This window comes from Auxenochlorella protothecoides, assembly GCF_000733215.1.
Source record: "Auxenochlorella protothecoides strain 0710 unplaced genomic scaffold scaffold89, whole genome shotgun sequence".
Taxonomy (NCBI): domain Eukaryota; kingdom Viridiplantae; phylum Chlorophyta; class Trebouxiophyceae; order Chlorellales; family Chlorellaceae; genus Auxenochlorella; species Auxenochlorella protothecoides.
This window is the reverse complement of record NW_011934129.1, coordinates 92,160-112,924: the sequence shown is the minus strand read 5'-3', so window position 1 is coordinate 112,924 and position 20,765 is coordinate 92,160. Positions and strand designations below refer to the sequence as shown.

At 65.5% G+C, this 20,765-nt stretch overlaps 8 protein-coding genes across 8 annotated transcripts in view; 3 read left to right on the top strand and 5 right to left on the bottom strand.

The window, feature by feature from the left end:
- The window catches only part of F751_6443 (Exportin-T), a gene marked incomplete at both ends in the record, with an annotated part of 5,962 nt that extends 3,962 nt beyond the window's left edge, over positions 1–2,000 (bottom strand). The window contains 2 exons of the mRNA XM_011397498.1: positions 564–807; positions 1,129–2,000. Of these exons, the coding sequence (XP_011395800.1) occupies positions 564–807; positions 1,129–2,000 (1,116 nt within the window). The remainder of the gene's footprint in view (positions 1–563; positions 808–1,128) is intronic.
- A 3,014-nt stretch (positions 2,001–5,014) lies between these two features.
- F751_6442 (hypothetical protein) lies at positions 5,015–5,827 on the bottom strand (the record flags this gene model as incomplete). Its single annotated transcript, XM_011397497.1, has 4 exons — positions 5,015–5,101; positions 5,222–5,353; positions 5,495–5,554; positions 5,768–5,827. The coding sequence occupies 4 exons, from the start codon at positions 5,825–5,827 to the stop codon at positions 5,015–5,017; spliced, it is 339 nt and encodes a 112-aa protein (XP_011395799.1).
- Positions 5,828–6,540: 713 nt separating this feature from the next.
- F751_6441 (hypothetical protein) lies at positions 6,541–6,924 on the bottom strand (the record flags this gene model as incomplete). Its single annotated transcript, XM_011397496.1, has 1 exon — positions 6,541–6,924. One exon carries the CDS (start codon positions 6,922–6,924, stop codon positions 6,541–6,543), a length of 384 nt encoding a protein of 127 aa, XP_011395798.1.
- Positions 6,888–11,014, top strand: F751_6440 (Acyl-[acyl-carrier-protein] desaturase 5, chloroplastic; the record flags this gene model as incomplete). Its single annotated transcript, XM_011397495.1, has 7 exons — positions 6,888–7,403; positions 7,643–7,729; positions 8,032–8,289; positions 8,610–8,685; positions 9,555–9,727; positions 9,841–10,194; positions 10,325–11,014. 7 exons carry the CDS (start codon positions 6,888–6,890, stop codon positions 11,012–11,014), a joined length of 2,154 nt encoding a protein of 717 aa, XP_011395797.1.
- Positions 11,015–11,543: 529 nt separating this feature from the next.
- F751_6439 (Putative methyltransferase At1g22800) lies at positions 11,544–13,733 on the top strand (the record flags this gene model as incomplete). The annotated part of the gene is made up of 6 exons (XM_011397494.1): positions 11,544–11,645; positions 11,774–12,050; positions 12,176–12,219; positions 12,767–13,008; positions 13,173–13,347; positions 13,584–13,733. The coding sequence occupies 6 exons, from the start codon at positions 11,544–11,546 to the stop codon at positions 13,731–13,733; spliced, it is 990 nt and encodes a 329-aa protein (XP_011395796.1).
- A 243-nt stretch (positions 13,734–13,976) lies between these two features.
- Positions 13,977–16,308, bottom strand: F751_6438 (ALBINO3-like protein 2, chloroplastic; the record flags this gene model as incomplete). The annotated part of the gene is made up of 5 exons (XM_011397493.1): positions 13,977–14,030; positions 14,238–14,351; positions 14,504–14,614; positions 14,811–15,262; positions 15,504–16,308. The coding sequence occupies 5 exons, from the start codon at positions 16,306–16,308 to the stop codon at positions 13,977–13,979; spliced, it is 1,536 nt and encodes a 511-aa protein (XP_011395795.1).
- Positions 16,309–17,047: 739 nt separating this feature from the next.
- On the top strand, positions 17,048–18,558 carry F751_6437 (Phosphoribosylaminoimidazole-succinocarboxamide synthase, chloroplastic; the record flags this gene model as incomplete). The annotated part of the gene is made up of 3 exons (XM_011397492.1): positions 17,048–17,248; positions 17,410–17,856; positions 18,118–18,558. 3 exons carry the CDS (start codon positions 17,048–17,050, stop codon positions 18,556–18,558), a joined length of 1,089 nt encoding a protein of 362 aa, XP_011395794.1.
- A 243-nt stretch (positions 18,559–18,801) lies between these two features.
- Positions 18,802–20,662, bottom strand: F751_6436 (Uncharacterized protein; the record flags this gene model as incomplete). Its single annotated transcript, XM_011397491.1, has 4 exons — positions 18,802–19,208; positions 19,428–19,589; positions 19,808–20,102; positions 20,630–20,662. The coding sequence occupies 4 exons, from the start codon at positions 20,660–20,662 to the stop codon at positions 18,802–18,804; spliced, it is 897 nt and encodes a 298-aa protein (XP_011395793.1).
- Positions 20,663–20,765: the final 103 nt, after the last annotated feature.

Below are 20,765 nucleotides of genomic sequence, written 5' to 3'. Positions count from 1 at the left end.
AGCGTGCCCGCGGCCACACCCGGCGCGGCCAGCACGCGCGCGTATCGCACGCAGGCCTCCAGCACGCCCAGGGCCACGAGGCGGTGTGCGGCGGCGGGGTGGTCGCTGCGCATGACGCCCAGCGCCAGCTCCGCCAGCGCGCCCGTGCCCGGGCGCAGGTCGGCGTCGGAGGGCGCCTCGCCCAGCTGGTACAGCAGCGCCACCGCCAGCTCCACGCCCTGCCAGGGCGCGTCGGGGGCGAACAGCACGGCCGACAGCGCGGAGCGCACGAAGGCCAGCGCGGCGGCCGGGTCCAGCCGCGCCGCGTTGCGGAACAGGGTGAACAGGTCCTGGCGCCGCTCGGCCATGGCCGCCTCCTCCTCCTCGGCCGCGGCGCGTGCGGCAGGGCCGGCCGGCGCGCCCGTGGGCACCGCCGAGTCGGCCGGGTACCGGGCCGCAGCGGCCGCCGCCTCCAGGATTGCGGGCAGGTGCGCCGCGCCGCGCGCCGGGGTCGTGGCGCCGTCGGCCCCGGCGCCCGCCTCGCCACCCCCGGCATTGCCCTTGCGCCGCGCCGCGGCGCGCACCCAGCCTACGTAGGACAGCAGGAAAGGGAGCACGGCGGCCACCACCTCCTCCCCACCGCCGCCCAGCGCGCGGAGCAGCGCGGGGAACAGTGCGTCCAGCAGGGCGCAGGCGCCGCGCGCGCTGGCCTCCGCCTCGCGCCCCGCCTCGTCGTCCACGGCCAGGCCCACCGCCGCCATCGACAGCACCGCGTTCTCGATCTTCTTGACCGCCTCCAGGATCTCGGTCGCCAGGCAGGCCAGCAACCTGTCATTGTGGATCATAATGAGGGGGAGAAGAGGGAATGGAGGTGACTGAATGTGTGGCTTACAAGTGAGGATCCTGGTGGGGGGGGGAGCACTGTGCCAGGCTCCACGAGTACCCCAACATTTTCGCAGATGGGTAAGGCAACTTCGCTTCCGCAGAGAGTCCCCACCTTCCCTGCATGCGTCAGTCCTGCTCCATTTTACCTCACCCGCACTTTCAAGGTACCACCCACCGCGCCCCCCCCCTTCTCAAGACTCCCCCACCCCCTTGGTATAACGGTATCAGCCGCCTTGCCTGGCGTATTTCGCGGCGAGCTCCGACCCGGCGTCGCCGTCTTCGGCCCCCGGCAGGCCTTCAGCCCACTTGGCGGCCTCCGGCACCACGCCCAGCTGCTGGATGAGGGCCAGCTTGGGCTCGGCCTCCATGCGCTTGCCCACGATCTCGATCAGCACGCCCGCTGCGGCGGCGCGTAGGCCCTCGTCCCGCGATCCCAGCACGCCGAAGAGCAGCGGGACGAAGCGATCGTTGGCCACCAGGCCAATGTCCACCCAGTGCACGTAGCGGGCCAGGGCACGGAGCAGCGCGGCGGCGGCGGGCGGGTCGGCCGCGTGGCTGGCGGCCAGCAGCTGCGTGGCCGCCGCCGCCACGTCGGGCAGCGCCAGGTCGCGCATGGCGTCCTTGAAGGCCATGCTGGCGCGCGCCTCGGCCGCCGAGCGCGGCACCTCCAGCGACACCACGTCCTCGTCCACCGCGACCAGCACCCGGCAGAAGAGGTCGGCGGCGGGGGGGCCAGCGGGCAGCGTCGCGATCAGGTCCTGGAAGAAGGCGGGCCAGGCGGAGGGGAACTCGCGGCAGGCCACGCCCACCAGCACCTGCGCCAGCTTGGCGCGCAGGAAGGGGGCCAGGCCGGGGTCGCCCAGCGCGGTACCCACCAGCGCCGACTTGAGCGCGTCACGCTGGTCGGGGGCCAGCTCGCCGTACCGCTCGCCCACAAGGCCGTGCAGCGTCTGCAGGCACCAAAATTTTACCTCAGCGTGGGCCGAGGAGCGAAGGTGGGCCAGGCAGAGGGCCCAGGCCTGGGGACCCGCGCGCGCGGCCTCCAGCGCGGCGCCGGCCCGGGCCGACACGTCGGCGGGGGCAGTGCCGGGCTGGGCAAAGGCGTAGAACACCGCCTTCTCGAAGTCGTCGGCCATGCGGTGGGGGGGGGGGGGGGGGGCAGTCGTAAGGGGTTGCTTAAGTGGGAGGAGTTTGCGACAAACTGATCAGGGGAGTTAAGGGTGCAGTGGGACCCAATGCCGCGGGGACAAGCCAGGGAGTGGCATTGACAGCCTGGGTAGGCAAATAAAGGCACCCCTTGGTGGGCCCCTGGCCGACATGCTAATCTCGCGCCGCACGACAACATAGAGGGCGCCGTCGACACACCTTCGAGACCTGATTCAGCTCCCGACTCCCCTCCAATGCAGTCTCTTCAGCCCAGCATCCCGCGGTGGTCCCGCGCCGGCCAGAGGACGGGGCGAGTGCAGGTGGGGGTGTGCGGCGATGATTCCAGCGGCTGTATGCCACGATCGGGAGGATTCAGCGATGCCAATCGGTTCGATGGAGCGGGAGGGAGGTGTCTGTAATGCCTCCTAGAGGAGCAAGCGGTGTCTTGACCAGGCTGCTTGGGAAGGCCCGAGACTCGTTTGCGCGCGCGAGCGGTCACGGCTGCCACGGCAAGTTGCCTCGACGGGACGATCCGCCATCCAACACGTCATGCAGACGAGTAATGTCCTGGAGTCAATCAGCATGAGCAAGGCTCAGGCATCATTTCAAGCATTGCATGAGACCAAGGGTACTGGAAATCCATTGGATCAGTTGTCAGGGAAAATGAGCCTGCACTGCTACTCACTCATGTCATACTCGTCTATGCGTGAAAGAGCACTGGGCAGGTCAGGGGCTTGTGCCAGGCATTGTGCTGCGAATGCAGCATGCTCGGAGTCGATGCGAAGCCAAAGCCTCCGGGCATGCCTGCATGCTGCTCTGGCTGACTGCAGCGCCGAGCCCACCACCTCGTCGACTCGGTCGCGCCCCACCTGCTCCACCAGTTGGGTGCCATGGAACCTGCCATGCTCCTGCCTGCCGTCCCACCACGTCGCGCGGCCGAGCCCAAAGGGCTGCCCATCAAAGGAGCCGGCAAAATCCCTGCGCCAGGCCTGGCTGGGACCCCCTCCTCCCGCGGCTGGGGGTGAGAAGACGTGCAGGCCCCTCCCCCAGACAGCCCCGTCCCGCCAGCTTCCAGCGTACCAGTCCCCTGCGCCGGTCAGCATGACGCCCAGGCCCGTGGCCAGGCCGCCGCTGCCCTGCCCGATGTAGATGGACCAGGCTGCTCCAGACTGGGGTGGCGAGGCCAGGGGGATGGAGGGGTGAGCATGAACAGAGCAGGCCCCTGCAGCATACCAGCAGCCAAGGACAGTACAGGCAGGATGAGCCTCCCTTGGCCCCTGCTCAGGTGCGCACCAGGGATCTGAAGACCACGCTGCTGTCGACGCCGTGTCCATCACTGGCCGGCCCGGGGCTCCTCAGCACCAGCACTGCCCGTCCACCTTCTGTTGAGTGCTCAACCGCCGATGCAGCGACAGGCCAAGATCCTTTCTCAAGGCTGATTTCGGGACCCGCTTCGATCTGCTGTCGGAGCTTGCGTCGCAGGGCAGACAGGGAGTTGACTCCCAGGGATTCCAGGAAGGCTGGCAGGGGTGATTGTAGAGAGGCGTGAGCGATGCCCCCATCTCTGCTCTACGTTGGGCTTGATTGCAATCGGAGGCGTATGCTTATGGTGCATTGATGGTGCATTGCGGCACCGGTCGGGCCAGAGCATCACCTGCGAGATTTGCACGCCTAGGCAGAGGAGTGTGTGTGTCCGTTCCCGGGAAACAGTAACCCGCGTCCACAGCGGCGCACTGCGCGTCTTCTAATGTGAAGGAAGGTGCTAGCAACATGTCAAGACTCGATGTGAGGTGTGGGTGCTTCAATCAGCCGGACGCTTACTCATGCAGTCAACGATCGAGTAAAACTAGTCTCCCCAGCGGAATGATGGGTGACGTGGAGCAGGATGTCCTGTCGGCTTTTTCAGCATTTCAACTATATAGGATTCTGTTCTCAATCATACACTTGAGAAACGTATAGGAGTTATAGCAAAATATCTTTATTAAAGCCGAACCGCGATAAGGTCATACCCCGGTGTTGGCCCAGGCTGCACGTTCGGTGCTCAAGCTCCCTTATTGTTACGCTTTCCGGCAGCAGCTAAGTCTGCCTGAGAGCACGCCATACAATTGTTGAGACACCGTACCGCAGGCACACCCAGAGCCCCTTGCCTCGCTTTTTTCTGCCAACATGGCGGGCCGTGTGCAGGCCCAGTGCAGTTTGAAGGGCGAGCCCATCTTCAATTTGGATCTGGAAGCTAGCGAAGGTGAGGGGGGGGGGCGGACTTTTCTCTCCTGCATGCATCTTTGAAATTGGACTCAGCGCCACCAAGTGATAATAGCCCGGTGCATCCACTTCATCACATGTTACCTTTCTCATGCTCCTGACTTCCAGTGCCCATCTCCAAACAAGTGGACATCCTCAAGTCCAAGTTGATGTCCTTCTTCACGAGTTACATGAAGTCTGAGAACATCCCTGTGACAGAGGACAGTGAGTCCCTGGCGTCAACCTGCCCATGACTAGAAGAGCCAGGAATACCCAAAGTTTGCATGCCTGGTGTTGAGCTCTGGTCGATGTCTGCCAGCATCTTGCTCAAACACCATTCCCTCTTCATGCACAGTCAACCTCATGGAGGAGGTGGACATGGGGCAGGACCCTGACTCACAGCCGCAGAAGCCAGCAGGAAGGAATGCTGGGAAGAAGCGCAAAGGCCCTAGGGTGCCCTGAAAGTTCTGTCACAGGCCTTCGATGTGGTGGATACTCAGCAATGCTGAGACGCTGTGCCAAATCTTTTGCCAGTACTCATGAAGACACGCCAGCTCCGATGAGCTGTCTTTGACAGTCACCACCTGATAATCTGGACTTGCCATGCATTACACAATCGGTGAGTATGCATTCATCAGACCCATGGTGCCAGCACCTGTACTGACAATACGCTATGGCACAGAACATGCATTTCACGAGACCATTCAAAAGGATGTCAGCAGGGATTCCCTCAGCACTTGGTCATTGCCCAGCCATCGACAAATCATGGAATCGAGGGATGGGGCACCACCAGCACCGGTGACGTGCAACTCTTGACAATGGACGCCGTCACCGAGCCCACCAGAAACTCCTGCACGGGGTAGTGCAGAATTTCCTGGAAGCTTTCATTGCCCACCCTTCACTGTCAACATTCAAGCCATCCCTCCAGTCCCCAGCAAACCCTGCTCCCCTCGACCGTACCACTACACACCTTCAGCTTGCCCTTGCTGTGCCGCGCGACCACGACCAGCTGCGCCCCCAGATCAGCGGCCTTGGCGCTCACCACCCTGGCAATGGAGTCTGTGTCAGAGGGCCCAACGATCACATGCAGCTTGAACGGCACCTGCAAGGGCCACGTCGAGTGGCGCTGAGTACAGAATTGGCTTTCAGGGCACGATGGGGGTACACTTGATGGAGGCATATGATTGGCTTCCTGGACGAACGTCCACAATGCAATGTGAATCGCTCTCCAACAAAGCCATACCTTGGCGGCCACAAGCGCCTCTGCAAAGCGATGCGACACCATGTGCTTGGTGTCCTCGATCTGTTCAAGGTGTCGTGGGGTTGAGTTGGTGGCGTGTCGGGCGGAGGGGTCGGGACCAGGAGCAACAGATCTCAGGAGTGTCCAGATCCATTTTAGCATAGGGCTTTCTGCAAAAACTGCTGGAGTTGCAAGATGCCCGATGACCCCTTCTGACCCACTCCATCTGCTCCCTTCCCCGAGGAGGCAACCCCTCCCACACCCTTCCTCGGTCACCTCCTGCAGCTCGGCAGACTCGTCCGGAGGTACGTAAACCCCGCCCCAGATGTGCACCATGGTCGGCTCAGGCACAACATGCAGCTGTTCAGAGTTTGGGAGTGGAGGATTGGAGGTCGTGCGGGCGGTCATAGAGCACAGCAGCAAGGCGGCGACTCGCATTCCATTCTGACATATACTCTGGCATGGCTCGGGGCCAGGATGCACATACCATGGAACAATACTCCTCCACACATGATCCTTATTATGAAATGGCCCCCTTACCAGATGGAAGACGTCACCATGCCGGTAAACATTCTTGGTTGCCCAGGATATCGCCACTTCGGAGTCCTGCAGGGGAGGCACGCCCGTTCAGAACTGAGCTGCAGGAACCCGACACATATTTTAACCAGCGCCTGCATGGCTACGTGACCTACATTCCCGTGGGAGCCCCGCCCCACGGCTCCATACTGCAAGTTTTGAACCCAAGACTTACATCGGTATCATCTACTGGGATGAGGATGTGCCGCTGAGCCATCGCCTCCTCCGTGCGATCGACAGACAGGATGGGGCGGTGCTGGGGAGAAGGGGCGGTGGTGGGTTGCGGAGCCTGGCCCCGATCGCCCCCCAGCCGGCTCCCGCTCGTCGTATCTTCCGTCATATCGCCAGCTTATATTTATATGTTCAACGATCCCGATCCACGCGTCGCTGCATCCCCCGAGACTTTGGTGAAACCTCCCAGCAGTGAGGACGAGAGAAGGAAAGCGCGGCCCAATCGGAATTCTCACTCTCGATCATATCTGTTTTCTACCCGAAGTGTTCTCGCGAACCCCCTCCCCTCTCCCTGCCCCGCACCCAAACTGGTGCAGTGGCTCCAAGATTGTCAGTTTGAGCACTCCTCCAGGGGGCCCAGGCACAGCCCAGTTGCCGTCCCTGTTTTGGGCGCGCCTTCTCGGCGAAGTGCCAGGGTTCATGTAAGCCCGATGCCCGCTCGCCCCTGCTCCAACTCCCCCCAATTGGTGCGTACGGTTTTTCGGGTGCAACCCGTCACCCCGGTGACCCCTCCACTTCCTCCATTCCCCGGCGTGGCCCCACTCTCCCCCCCTTCCCCCTCCTCCCCCTCCTTCCCCCCAGCACCAGCATGAGCGGCGACAGCCCCGGCACCAGTCGGGTGTCATTGGGAGACCTGACCGAGTACGACACCCTCATCCTCCCCACGGGGGACTCCCCCTCCCCGGCGCGCTCTGAGCCCCCCCCGCCGCCGCTCACGTCCCAGGACGTCTCCGCGGCGGCCGCGGCGACCATGCTGGCCTTTGCGGAGATGCCCTACTCCGCCACCGGCCAGTCCCTGCACGAGGCCGGCACGGCGGGGACCCTGGCGGGGGTGAAGCGGCCCAACCCCGAGCCCGACAGCGGGGCCGGGGCCTGGACGCCCAGGAGCCCCACCGCGCCGGCGCCGGACCCCGGCGGCCCGGCCGCCGCCAGCAGTGCAGGGGGGTTGCCTTCCGGCGCGGGGGGCACCGGCCTGGGGTCGGCCGCGCTGGAGCACTCGGGCACGGCCGGGTCGGTGGAGAGCGGGGAGCAGGGCGGCAGGAAAGCGCGGCTGGTGTGGACCCAGGAGCTGCACAACCGCTTCATCAACGCGCTGAGCCACCTGGTGAGGCTGCCGGGGGGGTGGGGCATGGGACGAGGGCTGGGGCGCGGCTGGGGCAAGGGGGTTGGACGCCGTCGTTGCAGGCGCGGGCATCCGTGGTCTCGACCTGGATGCTGTCCCAGGAGTGGGATGCAAGGCACAGGAGGGCTGGCCTGGGACCCTGTAGTCGGATGGCCGTGTGAGATCACTCGTGCGCTCGCCCCTCACCATCTCCCCTCGCCTCCGATCTCTTGCCGCACCAGGGTCTGAAGCAGGCCGTCCCGAAAAACATCCTCACCATGATGAATGTGGACGGCATGACGCGCGAGAACGTTGCCAGCCACTTGCAGGTGCGGGTCGGGGGCGGCGGAAGTTGGGAGAGGTTGCCCGGGAGGGCAGGCCGGGACTGGTCGTGCGGCCAGGGGCAACGATCGCATCCTGGGCGATCGTGCAAAGTTTCTCCTCATGGCATGGGCCTCCTGGGTGGCACTCGTCGTCGCTGCACAACGTCTGCACCCCTTGCCCCCGGCGCTCCAAGTTTTTGTAGGCGTCGTCATTCCTGATAGCCACCCATGACCTCCTCTTCTCACCCCCAACCGCCCTCCTCTCCCCCGCCTCCCGACCCCATCACCCGGTCCACCCCTCTGCGCAGAAGTACCGCCTGTACCTCAAGAAGATCGGGGGCTTCACGGACCGGGAACGCGTGGACAGCGCAGCGCTGCAGCGCATCCACGAGCAGAACGTTGCGCAGATGGCCGCGCAGCAGGCGATGCAGCAGTCTCTGGCCGCGGGCGGCGGCATGCGCTACGGCGGCCCCAGCGGCCTGCCCCCCGCCGCCGCCTATGGCTACGGCGGCCACGTCGGCGGCGCGGCAGACCCGGGCCCCCACGTCGCCCGCGCCGACGCGGTGGTGGGCCAGCCCGTCAGCGCGGCCATGTATGGCCTGGCGGGGCCCGCGGCGGGCATCCCGCCCGCCGGCCCGGCCTACGCCTACGCCGCGCCCCCCTCGGCACAGGGCTTCGAGGGCGCGGTGACCGGCGCGGTGACGGGGGCGGCGGGCGGCGCGGCCTTCTGGCACCCCGCCCTGCCCGTGCTGGCGGGGTCGGGGCCCGGCGGCGCGGGCGCGGCGCCGGCGCGCGAGCCGGGCGGCAGCGGGGGCGGGTCGCCGCAGGTCGAGGCGGGGCCGGACGCGGGCGGGGGCCAGCCCGCCCATGCCGGCCTACACCCCAGCATGTGGCCCGGGCTGTGGCCGGCCTGGAGCCGGGGGGTGCAGTTCAGCACGGCCATGCAGGAACCGGAGTGGAAGGTGGGCGAGGAGGCGCCGCACGGCGGGCCATACGGCGGGGCGGGCCAGGTGGACCCCGGCGCGGAGGCGCACGCGGCGGGCGCGCGGGAGCTGCAGACGGGTGATATGGTGTACCCGGGGGCAGAGGAGGAAAGGTCGCCCTAGGGGCTTGCCATGCTGGCTACTGGCCCGCAGGCTGCTTGAACCCCCCGGCGGCGGCGCCCCTGGGCTTGGAACCCCAGCCGCCCCCCTGCAGCACCCCACGACTACCACCCCTTCTCCCTCTGATTTCATTCCACTCGTGCGTGATAGCCCTCTGTGCGATTGACGCTGCCTGCCGACGTCGGCAGGCGTGACCGATAGGAATCCGTTGTTTACAATGTCCCACCCCGCCCGCGAGATCGAAGGCGTCGGCGCAATGACGCAGGGAGCGCGCGGACACCTTTTATTCCCCGCTTTCCTCAGATACCGAGACGTGCCCTTTGCACGTAGTCCAGCTGCCAGAATTCCTGTGCTTCGATGCTAGGCTGAAGGGGGTATAAGGAGCACTGAAACAGGAATTCAAAGGCATAGATTCACATTTGTTGGCATTGCAGAGCAATCATCGCGCAGGACGAACATCGCTCACCAAGCACGTACTGGGCATCCGGAGGCCTCCGCAAATTCCTGCAACAGGACTCGCTGATCAGTTCGCCCAAGGTCTGCGACGCTCCCTATCGGCGCTAGACTTCAACACATATTTCACTGTCACAGCCTCGGCATGCATCAGGCCTCAGGTAGGCAGCCCACCCATACCTGTCTGTCCATGAGCTCCGGTCGGCATGTACGCATGATTGTGAGTCGTCGATCTCGCAGGTCTCCAAGTCCCATACAATCACCCCCATTCGCAGTCTCCACCATGAAGACCATCCAGTCTCGGCACGCCGGTCCCATCGGACATGTGCAGTCGGGTCGCCGATCGGCGGGGCGCGCGGGATCCCGCATGGCGACCCCCGTGGCCGCAGCTACCGTCGCAGCCCCTCGCTCGGCCCTCAACCTCTCCCCCACCATCATTCGACAGGAGGTGAGAGTTACATAGGACTGCCAAGCAGTGTTGGATGTGCGGTGCTTGTTGCGCCCTTCTCGTCATGACTCATGGTCATGTCCCATGTCTCCTCGCCGTCCTGTTCCCCGCAGGTGCTCCACTCCGCCAGCGCCCAGCAACTAGACTGCGTGGCCTCCCTGGCGCCCGTCTTCGAGTCCCAGATCCTCCCCCTCCTGACGCCCGTGGACGAGATGTGGCAGCCCACCGACTTCCTCCCCGCCTCGAACTCGGAGGCATTCTTCGACCAGATCGGCGACCTGCGGGCGCGATCGGCGGCCATCCCCGACGACCTGCTGGTCTGCCTGGTGGGGGACATGATCACGGAGGAGGCCCTGCCCACCTACATGGCCATGCTGAACACCCTGGACGTCGTGCGCGATGAGACAGGGCACAGCCAGCACCCCTACGCCAAGTGGACCAGGTGCGCGCCTCGACCCCAGGGCCACGTGTGATTGCTTCGGCAGTGGACGAGGCCTGCTTCAATTACATGTTGCATCCTGCTTCCGTTCCTCACTGCTTCTACTCACTCACAAACAAGCGCCCCCCCCCCCCCCCCCACGGGCTTGGATCGCGGAGGAGAACCGCCATGGCGACCTGCTGAACAAGTACATGTGGCTGACGGGGCGGGTGGACATGCTGGCGGTGGAGCGCACCATCCAGCGCCTCATCTCATCGGGCATGGACCCGGGCACGGAGAACCACCCCTACCACGCCTTTGTGTTCACCAGCTTCCAGGAGCGCGCCACCAAGCTGAGCCACGGCTCCACCGCCCGCCTGGCGGTCGCCGCCGGGGACGAGGCCCTGGCCAAGATCTGCGGGACCATTGCGCGGGACGAGTCGCGCCACGAGGCGGCGTACACGCGGACCATGGATGCCATCTTCCAGCGCGACCCCAGCGGGGCCATGGTGGCGTTTGCGCACATGATGATGCGCAAGATCACCATGCCCGCCCACCTCATGGACGACGGCCAGCACGGCGCGCGCAACGGGGGGCGCAACTTGTTCGACGACTTTGCGGCAGTGGCGGAGCGGGCAGGGGTGTACACCGCCGGCGACTACATCGGCATCCTGCGCCACCTCATCCGGCGCTGGGACGTGGAGGGCAAGACGGGGCTGACCCCGGAGGGCCGCGCCGCCCAGGAGCTGCTCTGCTCTCTGCCCGCGCGGTTCGAGAAGCTGGCGCAGCGCAAGGCCAAGAAGGCGGAGGCCGCGCCGCCCGCGGCCGTGGAGTTCTCCTGGATCTTCAACAGGCCCGTGTATGCCTGAGTGGCGCCCAGGAACAATAACCCCCGCTGTCAGCTCTGTACCAATTTCTGATATCTCATGATGAACCATGTACACTATAACTTATTCAGCATCAAGTTTGCCTGGTTACAGAGGGCGCCAGGAGCCGAGTTTTGAGGGAGCCATCTTCTGGTCTGCCCCCTGCCACGTGGACTGCAGCGACAACCCTACAAACATGATTGTAAGTCGTATACAGCAGCAACACTCCCACCACGCAAGGTGCACTTTTATTCAATGGAAACCATTCAGCGATCGGCGCAAGTTGGTTCTCCCTGCAGCTCCCTCCGGGTGCCCTATCGCAAAACCCTCCGCTGGTCCTGATGCTGCGCGCTGTGGCACGTTCCAAAGATGCGCACAGCGAGGCCTGGCGACAAGCGGCGTATCTGCTGCACACATCGGTGACGGCATCAGACTCATCCCTCAACATCTTCGATGGGTGCGTGGGTCTGCAGGGGCGCCGGCATTCATGAGGCTGTTTTTCCCCGAGACATCCACATAACCCTGGCCTCTGATGGAGGCGGACCGAGGATGTCTCTTTGTTCCATCCAGGGAGCTCAAGGCTCGTCACAGGGATCGAGCTGCGAGGTATGACCCCGGCCCCGATCCTCTCCTGGTGCGTGGGAATGAGGGCACGGTGTGCATGGTCTTCATGGTGGTTACCTAATGCAACAAAGCATGTACAAGCAAGAGGACCCCCCCGGCGGCCCTCCCACGGCTCCCTCTCCACTTCTTCCATCCCAGGATGAGGTGGCAGACAGGCTGCTGGACCGGCTCAAGGACTGCACTCGGGCTTTCGAGTCGGTGCTGGTGCTGGGAGGGGCCGGCCGTCAGGTCGCGGAGCGCCTGGAGCGGGAGGCGCCCGGCACCCGCCACGTGACCCATGTGGACACGTCGCAGGCCATGCTGGACGCACTGGCCAGGCTGCATGCCGCGAGCGCGCGGTCCACGCCCCAGACATATGTGCACTGGACCGACACCCGGAATGAGACCCTGCCGGTGGCTCCTGGGACATACGATGGTGAGCGGGTGGGGAGGCTGCGGAGGGCACACCTGTGTTGGGATGCCAGTCCAGAAAGGAAGGGCATGCAACGTGGGGCAGGTCGAGCCGTCCAGTCACGCCCGCCCTTTTCCCCTCTGCCACAGCTGTCGTTGCCTGCCTGGGACTCCACTGGATCAACGATGTTCCCGTGAGATGACGGTGGTGGAATCTATGGTTTTGAGCTCTCTGGGTGGCCCTTTGCTGTCTTGACAAGAGCTGCCAGAGTCTTTTGAGGGGGCTGGTCTGTGCGTGTACCACAGTTTGGTTGCTCCTGAAGTGCTTCAGCAAGGACGGGAGGTATGGGTGCCTGGTTTTGCTCCCCCGGAGATCTTTCCGTCTTATCCAGTGCAACGTGTACCCTCCGTGCCCCGGGCAACCACACGAGCGATTGTGACGCATCGCCTGCACCATGGAGGCACAGCAATGTCTGACCCGGGCAGCCCACCCTGCGTGCTCGCATCAGGCTGGCATGCACCGCAGTCAGACGAGGGACTTCTGAACAACCACAGCTCCCGGAGACCCCGGGTTGTCGGCTACAGTTGCTCTGCCCAACATTTCGTCAGACCCTGGCCTTGACACCGGCCAACCATTTCGTTCTTGTACCATTTTTCAAGACTCTCATCCACCGGCCGCACCACCCCCACATCACGATAGCTCCTTGTTGCCAACGAGTCCCCCACCTCCTTCATCTCCAGGGGGTCCTGACTCAGTGCAGGCATGCCCTGAAACCAGACGGGCTCTTCCTGGGCGCCATGCTGGGCGGCACCACGCTGCAGGAGCTGCGCATTGCCTGCACCCTGGCGCAGCAGGAGCGGGAGGGGGGGGTGGCGCCGCGCCTATCCCCCCTGGCGCAGGTCCGCGACGCCGGCAACCTGCTGACGCGGGCGGGCCTCACCATCCCCGCCGTGGATGTGGACGACATCCAAGTCCAATACCGGTGCGGCTGGGTGGTTAGTTGGGGGACCGGAGGGAACAGGGGTGCAGGACGCATCTTTTGCCCTGCAACCACTCCGCTTGAAGCCTTTGCGGGCCCTGCCAAATGAAAAGAGCGGTGTTCCAGCCAACTGGAAGAAGAGCTGGCTCTCTCACCAGCCCCCGCAGGGACGCCATGCAGCTGGTGCGGCACCTTCGCCAGCTGGCCGAGACCAATGCGCTGACTCAGCGCCGGGCCTTCCTGCCCCGGGACTCCGCCCTGGCCACCGCGGCCATCTACTCCTCCCTGTTTGGGAAGGAGGGGGAGCCCGAGCAGGGCATACCAGCCACCTTTCAGGCAAGGGTGGGTCTTTGTGGTGCTATGGAGATGGGTGTAGGTTGGGGAGGGCATGAGGTGGTGTCCAGTTTCCGATCACAGGTCTCCAGTCCAGCTGGGCTGGCCTCTATGCAGGAATCTACTGCTTGCTTCTATCGCCACCCTGCCAGGCCTGCATGCAGCCAGATTTGAGCTCCTGAAGGAAGCGACGGTCCAAAACAAGGCCAAGGTCATGCAACCCTCCCTCCACAATCCTGCCGCAGGCCATCTACCTGACGGGCTGGGCGCCAGACCCTTCTCAGAGGGGCCCTGCACGACGAGGGACTGCCACTGTATCTTTTGGGGACCTCCAGAAAGACCTGGGCGCAGGACCTCAGGCCGCTGACGAGTCCCAGAAGCCTGGCACCATATAGTATGTGAGAACAACACTCTAGGTCTCGTTTCCTTTATCAACTCACAGTGCTGCCATTGTCGTGGTATTAGGACTAGGACAATGGCATGCCACCGTCTGTGGTATGGGCAAGGATCCTGCCGCAGCGTGATGCCAGATCACCCCAGAACTCTCAAAAGGGGGTCTGAATGCAGTTGTACAGACAGTCCACAAGTACAAGTGAGAGGGGCGTCGGCATGAGCATGCTGTGATCAATGCCGCCGCATCATTTCTTCTTTAACGCGCGCTGCAGCAGGGGCTGGATGAACTGCGCCTCCACCTGCAGGATGCGAGCGGGTGCGGGTGGTCGGTTTGGCTACATGTTTGATGAGCTGTTCAGTGAGCCGCCACCCTTCAGCGTGCAGTACGGCGGTTCCACCTACTAGCCGGAGGAATGGGCCGTCTTCCAAATCAGACCACCTTCACGAGCGCAGAACAGCCATGACACCAGGTTGGTATTCCCTCTTTCCACCCCCACTTCTCGTACCTTGTCGTCGTACTGCGCTGCCTCGCGCAGGACGTCGATGGCGGCGCCCACCTCGCCCAGGCCTTGGTGCACGGAGGCTTGGGCCACCAGGGCCCGCGCCTTCAGATCGTCCGTCTGTTCCGCGTGGTGGGTGGGTGCTTTGGAGTGATCACGACAAGGGATCGAGGGCTGGCCCAGCAGCAACCCCTTGGCCTGCGGGAGTGCAGCAAACAGCACCTCGCCATACAGTCACCCAATCCATGATGAGACCCCCACCACGTGCCGACCTGTGCAGTCTGGACGGTCTGCGCAAACATGGGGAGGGCCCGCTCCGGCTCTCCCTGCATCTTCGCGGCCACGCCCGCCCCGAACCAGGAGCGGGCGACGAGTTGTGGATCCTGTGGGATGTTGGGGTGGGAGTCGGTAAAACGCGACCAGCAATGCAGACCAAGCGTCTGAAATGACAGGGACCATGTGTGCAAGGGAGGGAGGTCCGCCGTGCATCTGCTGGCACCTGCCCACTGCATCTACACCATCTGCACAACGAAAGGAGGAGTCCAAAGCGCTCAGGCACCGTCAGCAGACCCCTCTCACCTCGTGCCACTGGGCGGCAGCGGCGTACCACCGCTCCGACTCGTCCCACGCTTTCCTCGTGGCGCTGATCTGGCCCAGGGCGAACGCGGCACTGGGCTGCCGCGGCGCCAGCTCCAGCACCCGGAGCAGGACCTCGCGCGCCGCGCGCGGCTGGCGCGCGGCGACCAGCTCGGCGGCGCGCTCGAACAGCTTTCCCTCGTCCCCGGACTGGGCCTCCACCAGCACCCGGCGCAGGCCCAGGGAGAGCTGGCCCCTGGCCGCCGGCTGTGGCCTGCCCTCCAGCGTCTTGGGCTTGGGGGTTGCGGCCATCGCGGCCGTCGCGGCGGCCGGCGCCCTCTGCGTGCCGTGGCCCGGCTCCAGCCCCAGCGCCCGCCTGGCGGCCGGCGAGGAGCGGAGCAGCTTGCCTTGTAGCAGCGTGATGCCGCTGCTGGTCAGCCAGTAGCACAGGGCGGCTGCGTGGTTAGGAGTTTGAGGGTGGAGGTGGTGAGGGGGCAGTGTTTGGATTCGTGAGGCGAGGGGGGCCAAGAGTGTGTGGAGCGACGAGGGATCCTTGGAATGAACAAGGGGCTGGCCGCTGCCTCCCGCCCAGCTGTCATTTTCAAGCCAGGCGGTACGACATCAGCAGAGAATACCTGCTTCCCCCATATCTCTTGGAACACTAGCCCCCCCAAACCCCCTAAATCTTGTGCTCACCCTGGGGCACTTGCAGGGCGATGATGAACAGGGGCACCAGGCCGATGTCGATGGCCAGCCGGACGTAGGGCAGCGCAAAGCGCGCCAGCGCCGCGCGGTCGTCGCCCTGCCCGGCCTTGCCCCCGGGCACGCGCAGCGCCGCGTCCAGGACGCTGGAGATGGAGAGGATGATCGCGGCGGGGAGCACCAGGCCCAGGGAGCCCATGGGCGCCGCCACGCTGCCGAGCTCCAGCGCTGGCAGGGTGAGATCAGTGAACCAGGCCAGACCTCCCACCTCCAGGCCAGGCCAGTGCGTGGCGGCCAGGCCACGTGCCGTGGCCATGCCCGCCACGAAGAAGGGGACCTGGAGCAGCGGGGCGCCCAGCACCCAGCCGGGGTGGGGCAGGCCTGCCGCCAGCCGCAGACGGTCGAGGTGGTGCACGACCAGGGGGAGGGGCGGGCCTTTCCGGGGGATGTCCTGGGGCGTGGCCTCGCCGTCCTCTGCCCCTGGCTCTCGGTCTGACTTGATGCTTTCCGCTGCGCCGCGTCGCCCAGAGCCCGACGTGCCCGGCTTTCCCGTCAGCCGGCCCGCCCCGCCAGGCGCCCCCTCGCTGTCCACCCCAGGGACGCGTCGCCCGCCCCCGCCCGCCTCCCACTGGCGCCTCGCCGCGGCCTGGGCCTCGGGCAGCAGGCTCAGCGCGCCACCCGCGCGCATGCCCTTGAGGGCCACCGGGAACATGACGCCCCGCACGCTCACCGCCAGCAAGGAAAGAGTGGCCCACCAGGGCAGGCCCAGCGTGGAGTGCACCGCATCCAGCCCCGCCATGCAGGCGTGCAGGGGGCCCCAGGGCTCGGCTGCGGCGCTGGAGGAGGTGCTGGCCACCGATAGGGCGTCGCTGGCCGCCTCCAATGCGCTGCTGCCCGTCTCCAGGCTGGGGTCGGGCGGCAGGCTGCCGCTGGACAGCCAGCGGAGGGATGCACGGGACACCCGCTCGCTCGAGACGTGCCTGTGGTCGAATGCGATCGGTGCAATAATGCCAATACATGGACATCTGGAAGTTCTGGACGAGTTAAAAGCAAAGAAATACAGCGACGAGCGGGTACCGGTCTGCATGCACGTCAACAATCGCGCACCCTCGCCACACACCCACAGCACCTGCTGCGCGCTGCTCGGACAGCAGCGCGACAGAGCATGATCTAGCGCTCTGTGCGAGCTTGAACCTGTCGCATCGCTCCACCAGTGATCTACATGGTCTTGGAGCGGGTCGCCTTGCGGTTCATCGACTGGCCCATGCACGCTGTACTTGATTTGGCCGTGCTGGGCGCGCTGTGTCGGCGAGTGCCCTCTCGAGGGTGGGTCCTCCAATCAATGCTCGAAATCGCGCATGCTGCAGTGCATTACATCGACCCAAGTAAGGAATTCGTCTGTTAGGAGATACGACCCACGGCATAGGGATTTACACAAGCTGCTGCACATCTGGCCGACAGTGCAGCCCATGGCTTCGCCTTGCCTGACGGCATGCCATCGGGTACAGGCCAGCCACAGCACCTCACGCCATAGAACCATGACACCGCATTTGTTTGCTCCCCACTCTGTCCCTGCACACGCGCCAGCGCGGCGCTGCTCCGGTCGCCGGGTCGCTGCCCAGGGCGCGACGGTGGAGGCCGTGACGGGGCTGGACCCCTCCCTCACTCCCCTCATTGAGGCCGCCCTGGACGACTGCCTGACCGAGACGTCTCTCGACCTGCCTGGCACACACTATGTGGTGGGTCGGGTAGGGGAGAGGGTGCAGGCAGGCTGGAGGGGTCCTGCCTTACTGTATGAGGTACAGTACCCCTGCTCACCGGTCGGTCTGCGCTGTCCTCCTCTGGACACCCCTCCCACCTCCTCATCACCCCCTCCGCCCATCCCACGCCATCCATCCAGGGCAAGGTGCGTGACACATACGACCTGGGCGACCGGCTGCTGATCGTGACCACTGACCGCCAGTCGGCCTTCGACCGCATCCTGGCCTCCGTCCCCTTCAAGGGCCAGGTCCTGAACCAGACCAGCGCCTGGTGGATGCAGGCCACGCGCCACATCGTGCCCAACGCCCTGCTCTCCCTCCCCGACCCCAACGCGGCGCTGATGACCAAGTGCGAGGTGTTCCCTGTCGAGTTCGTGTGCCGCGGCTTCATGACCGGCAGCACCGACACCTCCCTCTGGACGCACTACGCGGCGGGGGAGCGCACCTACTGCGGCAACACCTTCCGCGACGGCCTGGCCAAGAACGCGCGCCTGGCGCAGTGCGTCATCACCCCCACCACCAAGGCCGCCACCCATGACGTCCCCATCACGCCGCGGGAGATCGTGGAGCAGGGGCTCATGAGCCAGGTCAGTGAGTTTGTGTGGGTGTGGGTGTGTTGGGTATGGGTGTGTGCCTGGGCTGCTTTGCCTGGACTCCACCTGAACAGGAACTCTATACCGGTCATCTTCCTGGTCCCTGGTGTGCTCGCTCAAGGATCGGCTGTGTTGCTGGATGCCTGCACCTTCATGATGAACCAACCTCCCTTACCTGACATACAGTACCAACCCCAGAGCGTCCTTCCCATCCCCTCCCGCCAAACATCACCCCCCCCACCCTTTCTACCCCAGGCTGACTGGGACACTGCGAGCACCGCCGCCCTGGAGCTCTTCAGGTTCGGGCAGGCGGAGGCCGCCAAGCGCGGCCTGCTCCTGGTGGACACCAAGTACGAGTTTGGAAAGGACGGCGCGGGCACCATCCGGCTGGTGGACGAGATCCACACCCCGGACTCCAGCCGGTACTGGCTGGCCGGGAGCTACGAGGCGCGGCACGCGGCGGGCCAGGAGCCGGAGAACGTGGACAAGGAGTTCCTGCGGCTCTGGTTCCGGGGGGCCTGCGACCCCTACAACGACCCCGTGCTCCCCGCCGCGCCGGCGGAGCTGGTGGTGGAGCTGTCCAGGCGGTACATCCTGCTGTACCAGACCATCACGGGGCGTCGCTTCGAGGTGCCGGAGGGAGGGCGCCCCCTGCACGAGCGCCTGGCCGCCAACGTGGCGGCTGCAGGGCTTTGATGCGGCTGGGGCAGGAGCTGTGGGACCCGGGGCCCCCCAGAGTGGTGGGTTGCTAGGTTGCTCCCGTCTGACTGCCCTCGTGCACAGTGCCACGTCGTGGGATGCATGGAAATGACATGGACCTTTGATGGCAGCAGTCTGTACAACGTCAAGTAACAATGATAGAGGAATCCCGACGATGTGGATATATCGCATTGCAGAGATTTCCCCCTCAGGTCGCTTCCGCTGCAAGTCAGGCTTTCCTCACGCAGCAGACGCAGGCGCCGCCCTCGCCGTCTCGCCAGCGACAAAGTGCTCGAGGCGGGCACGCAGGGCGCCCAGATTCTCTGCGTCTTGCAGGGTGCTCGAGAAGAGTGCCGTCTGGGGTCCCCTTGCCGTGTCCCCACGCCCGCCGCCCTGCACCTCTGCTGCCGTGCGCCCGTCCAGCGCGCCCTCCTTCCGCGCCCGCAGCGCCTCGGCGAGCCTCTCGCGCTCCCCCTCCGGCCAGCAGCCCGGGTCGTACCACTCAGGTGGCAGCCCCACCTGCGCACGGGCCCCGGCCTCAAAGGGGCCGCGCAGTACGTCGGGGCACAGCGTGCATATCGTGGCGCGGAAGGCATGGCCTGGGTCTGCTCCCAGCGCGGCGCACACGCCCCTGAACCACACCACGCCTGGAGGTTTGGAGGGCGGGGAGGGGTGGCGAGCGGGAGCCTGAAGCGGTGCATCGTCGATCGGTGTTCCGCTCTGCGCCTCCGCAGGCACAATGCTCGCAGGCAGGCCTGGGGGGCCTCGGAGCCGTGGCCAGATGCGCATACACATCTGCGCACAAGTGGGGCAGAGCACCTCCCCACGCAACGAGCACGGCGACCGACCATCCCCTTCTGACCCACCCACGGCGACGTGCGCGGTCTCTTCCTGCGCGATGCGTCGCACGATGGCGGCGCTGCGGGCGTCCCCCAGCCCCACCAGACGGTCCACCAGGCGTGGCCCCGCATCCAGGCCCCTCGCCTCCTGGGACATGGGCACGACGGCCAGCCTGGATCCCACGTCCCCTGCAGCATGGCGAGCGGCCTGGGCCCGCCTGAAGCGGGTCGTCCATGCCGCTCGGAAGGGTCACGGGCACAGAGCGCTTGGTCTCCTCCCCGCCACGGTCCCCCTTCCTCGACCGGCATCCACCCACCTGTCTGCATGCTCTGGTCCCTGTGTGACCCCACCTCCTCGTCCGTCACCTGCTCCCCACGACCACCCCACCGCCACACAAGGCACCCACCTGCACTGGCCTGTGCGCCCTCCCACAGCACGCTGTGCGCGGGCATGTCGCCATAGGCGTGGCCCAGCTCCCCCAGGCGCTGCAGGCACCAGAGCAGGTGGCGCGACTCGTCGTCCGCCACGCGCGCAAAGTCGAGGAAGAAAGCGCGGGGTAGGGGGGCGGCGGCGAAGCGCGCCACCGTGTCCCAGGCCAGGTCCACCGCGTTCAGCTCCACGTGGGCCAGGCTGTGCAGCATGTAGGCGGGCAGGGGAAGGCGCGAGGCCTTGGCGGTGGGGACCTGCTTCGGCGCCACCAGCTGGAAGGCAGGAGGTGTGTGGGGAGGTGTGTGGGGAGGAGAAGGGGTACCTGTTCATGCATGTGATGGGTAGGCCTGCACGGAGGGGAGGATGTCAAGCAAAGCCACTGGATCCAGCTGAGGGCCTTGGTGCAGGTACCAGGTGGGTGCCGATGGGGGCGTTACGCCGCCCACTGTTGATGGGGCAGCACTCGACCCCCTTCCCATGCCGACCTGGGGACGTGGAGGCCGGGCTGGGAAGGGCGGGGGCGCGGCGGCGGGCTCGCCACCCACAGGCAGCGAGCCGTTGCTGACGGCGTGCCAAGCAGCGTGCGTCAGCGCCGCCTTCTGCGCAGGGTCGGGGGTCTGGAGCACCGCCACTGCGGCGTCGGCCAGGCATCGCCAGCGACACTCCGGGGCGGGTGTGCCAGGGGTAATTGGCACGCTCTGCGGACCCTTTCGCCCCCAGCCGCGCAGCTCATTCACGCCAGACTGGCGCCAAGGCTCCAGGCCAGGCCACACCGTCGGGCGGGCGTCCCCATGCTCACAGTGGAGGCGCGGTGGTGGGTGCCTGGCGCCATGCAGTGGGCCCCAGAGCCTCACGTTGAATCTTGTAAGTCGGCAGGCCTGGCTCGGCGCCAGCATGCAATCAATCGCGCCAGTCTACTCCTTCTGTGCTCGGGG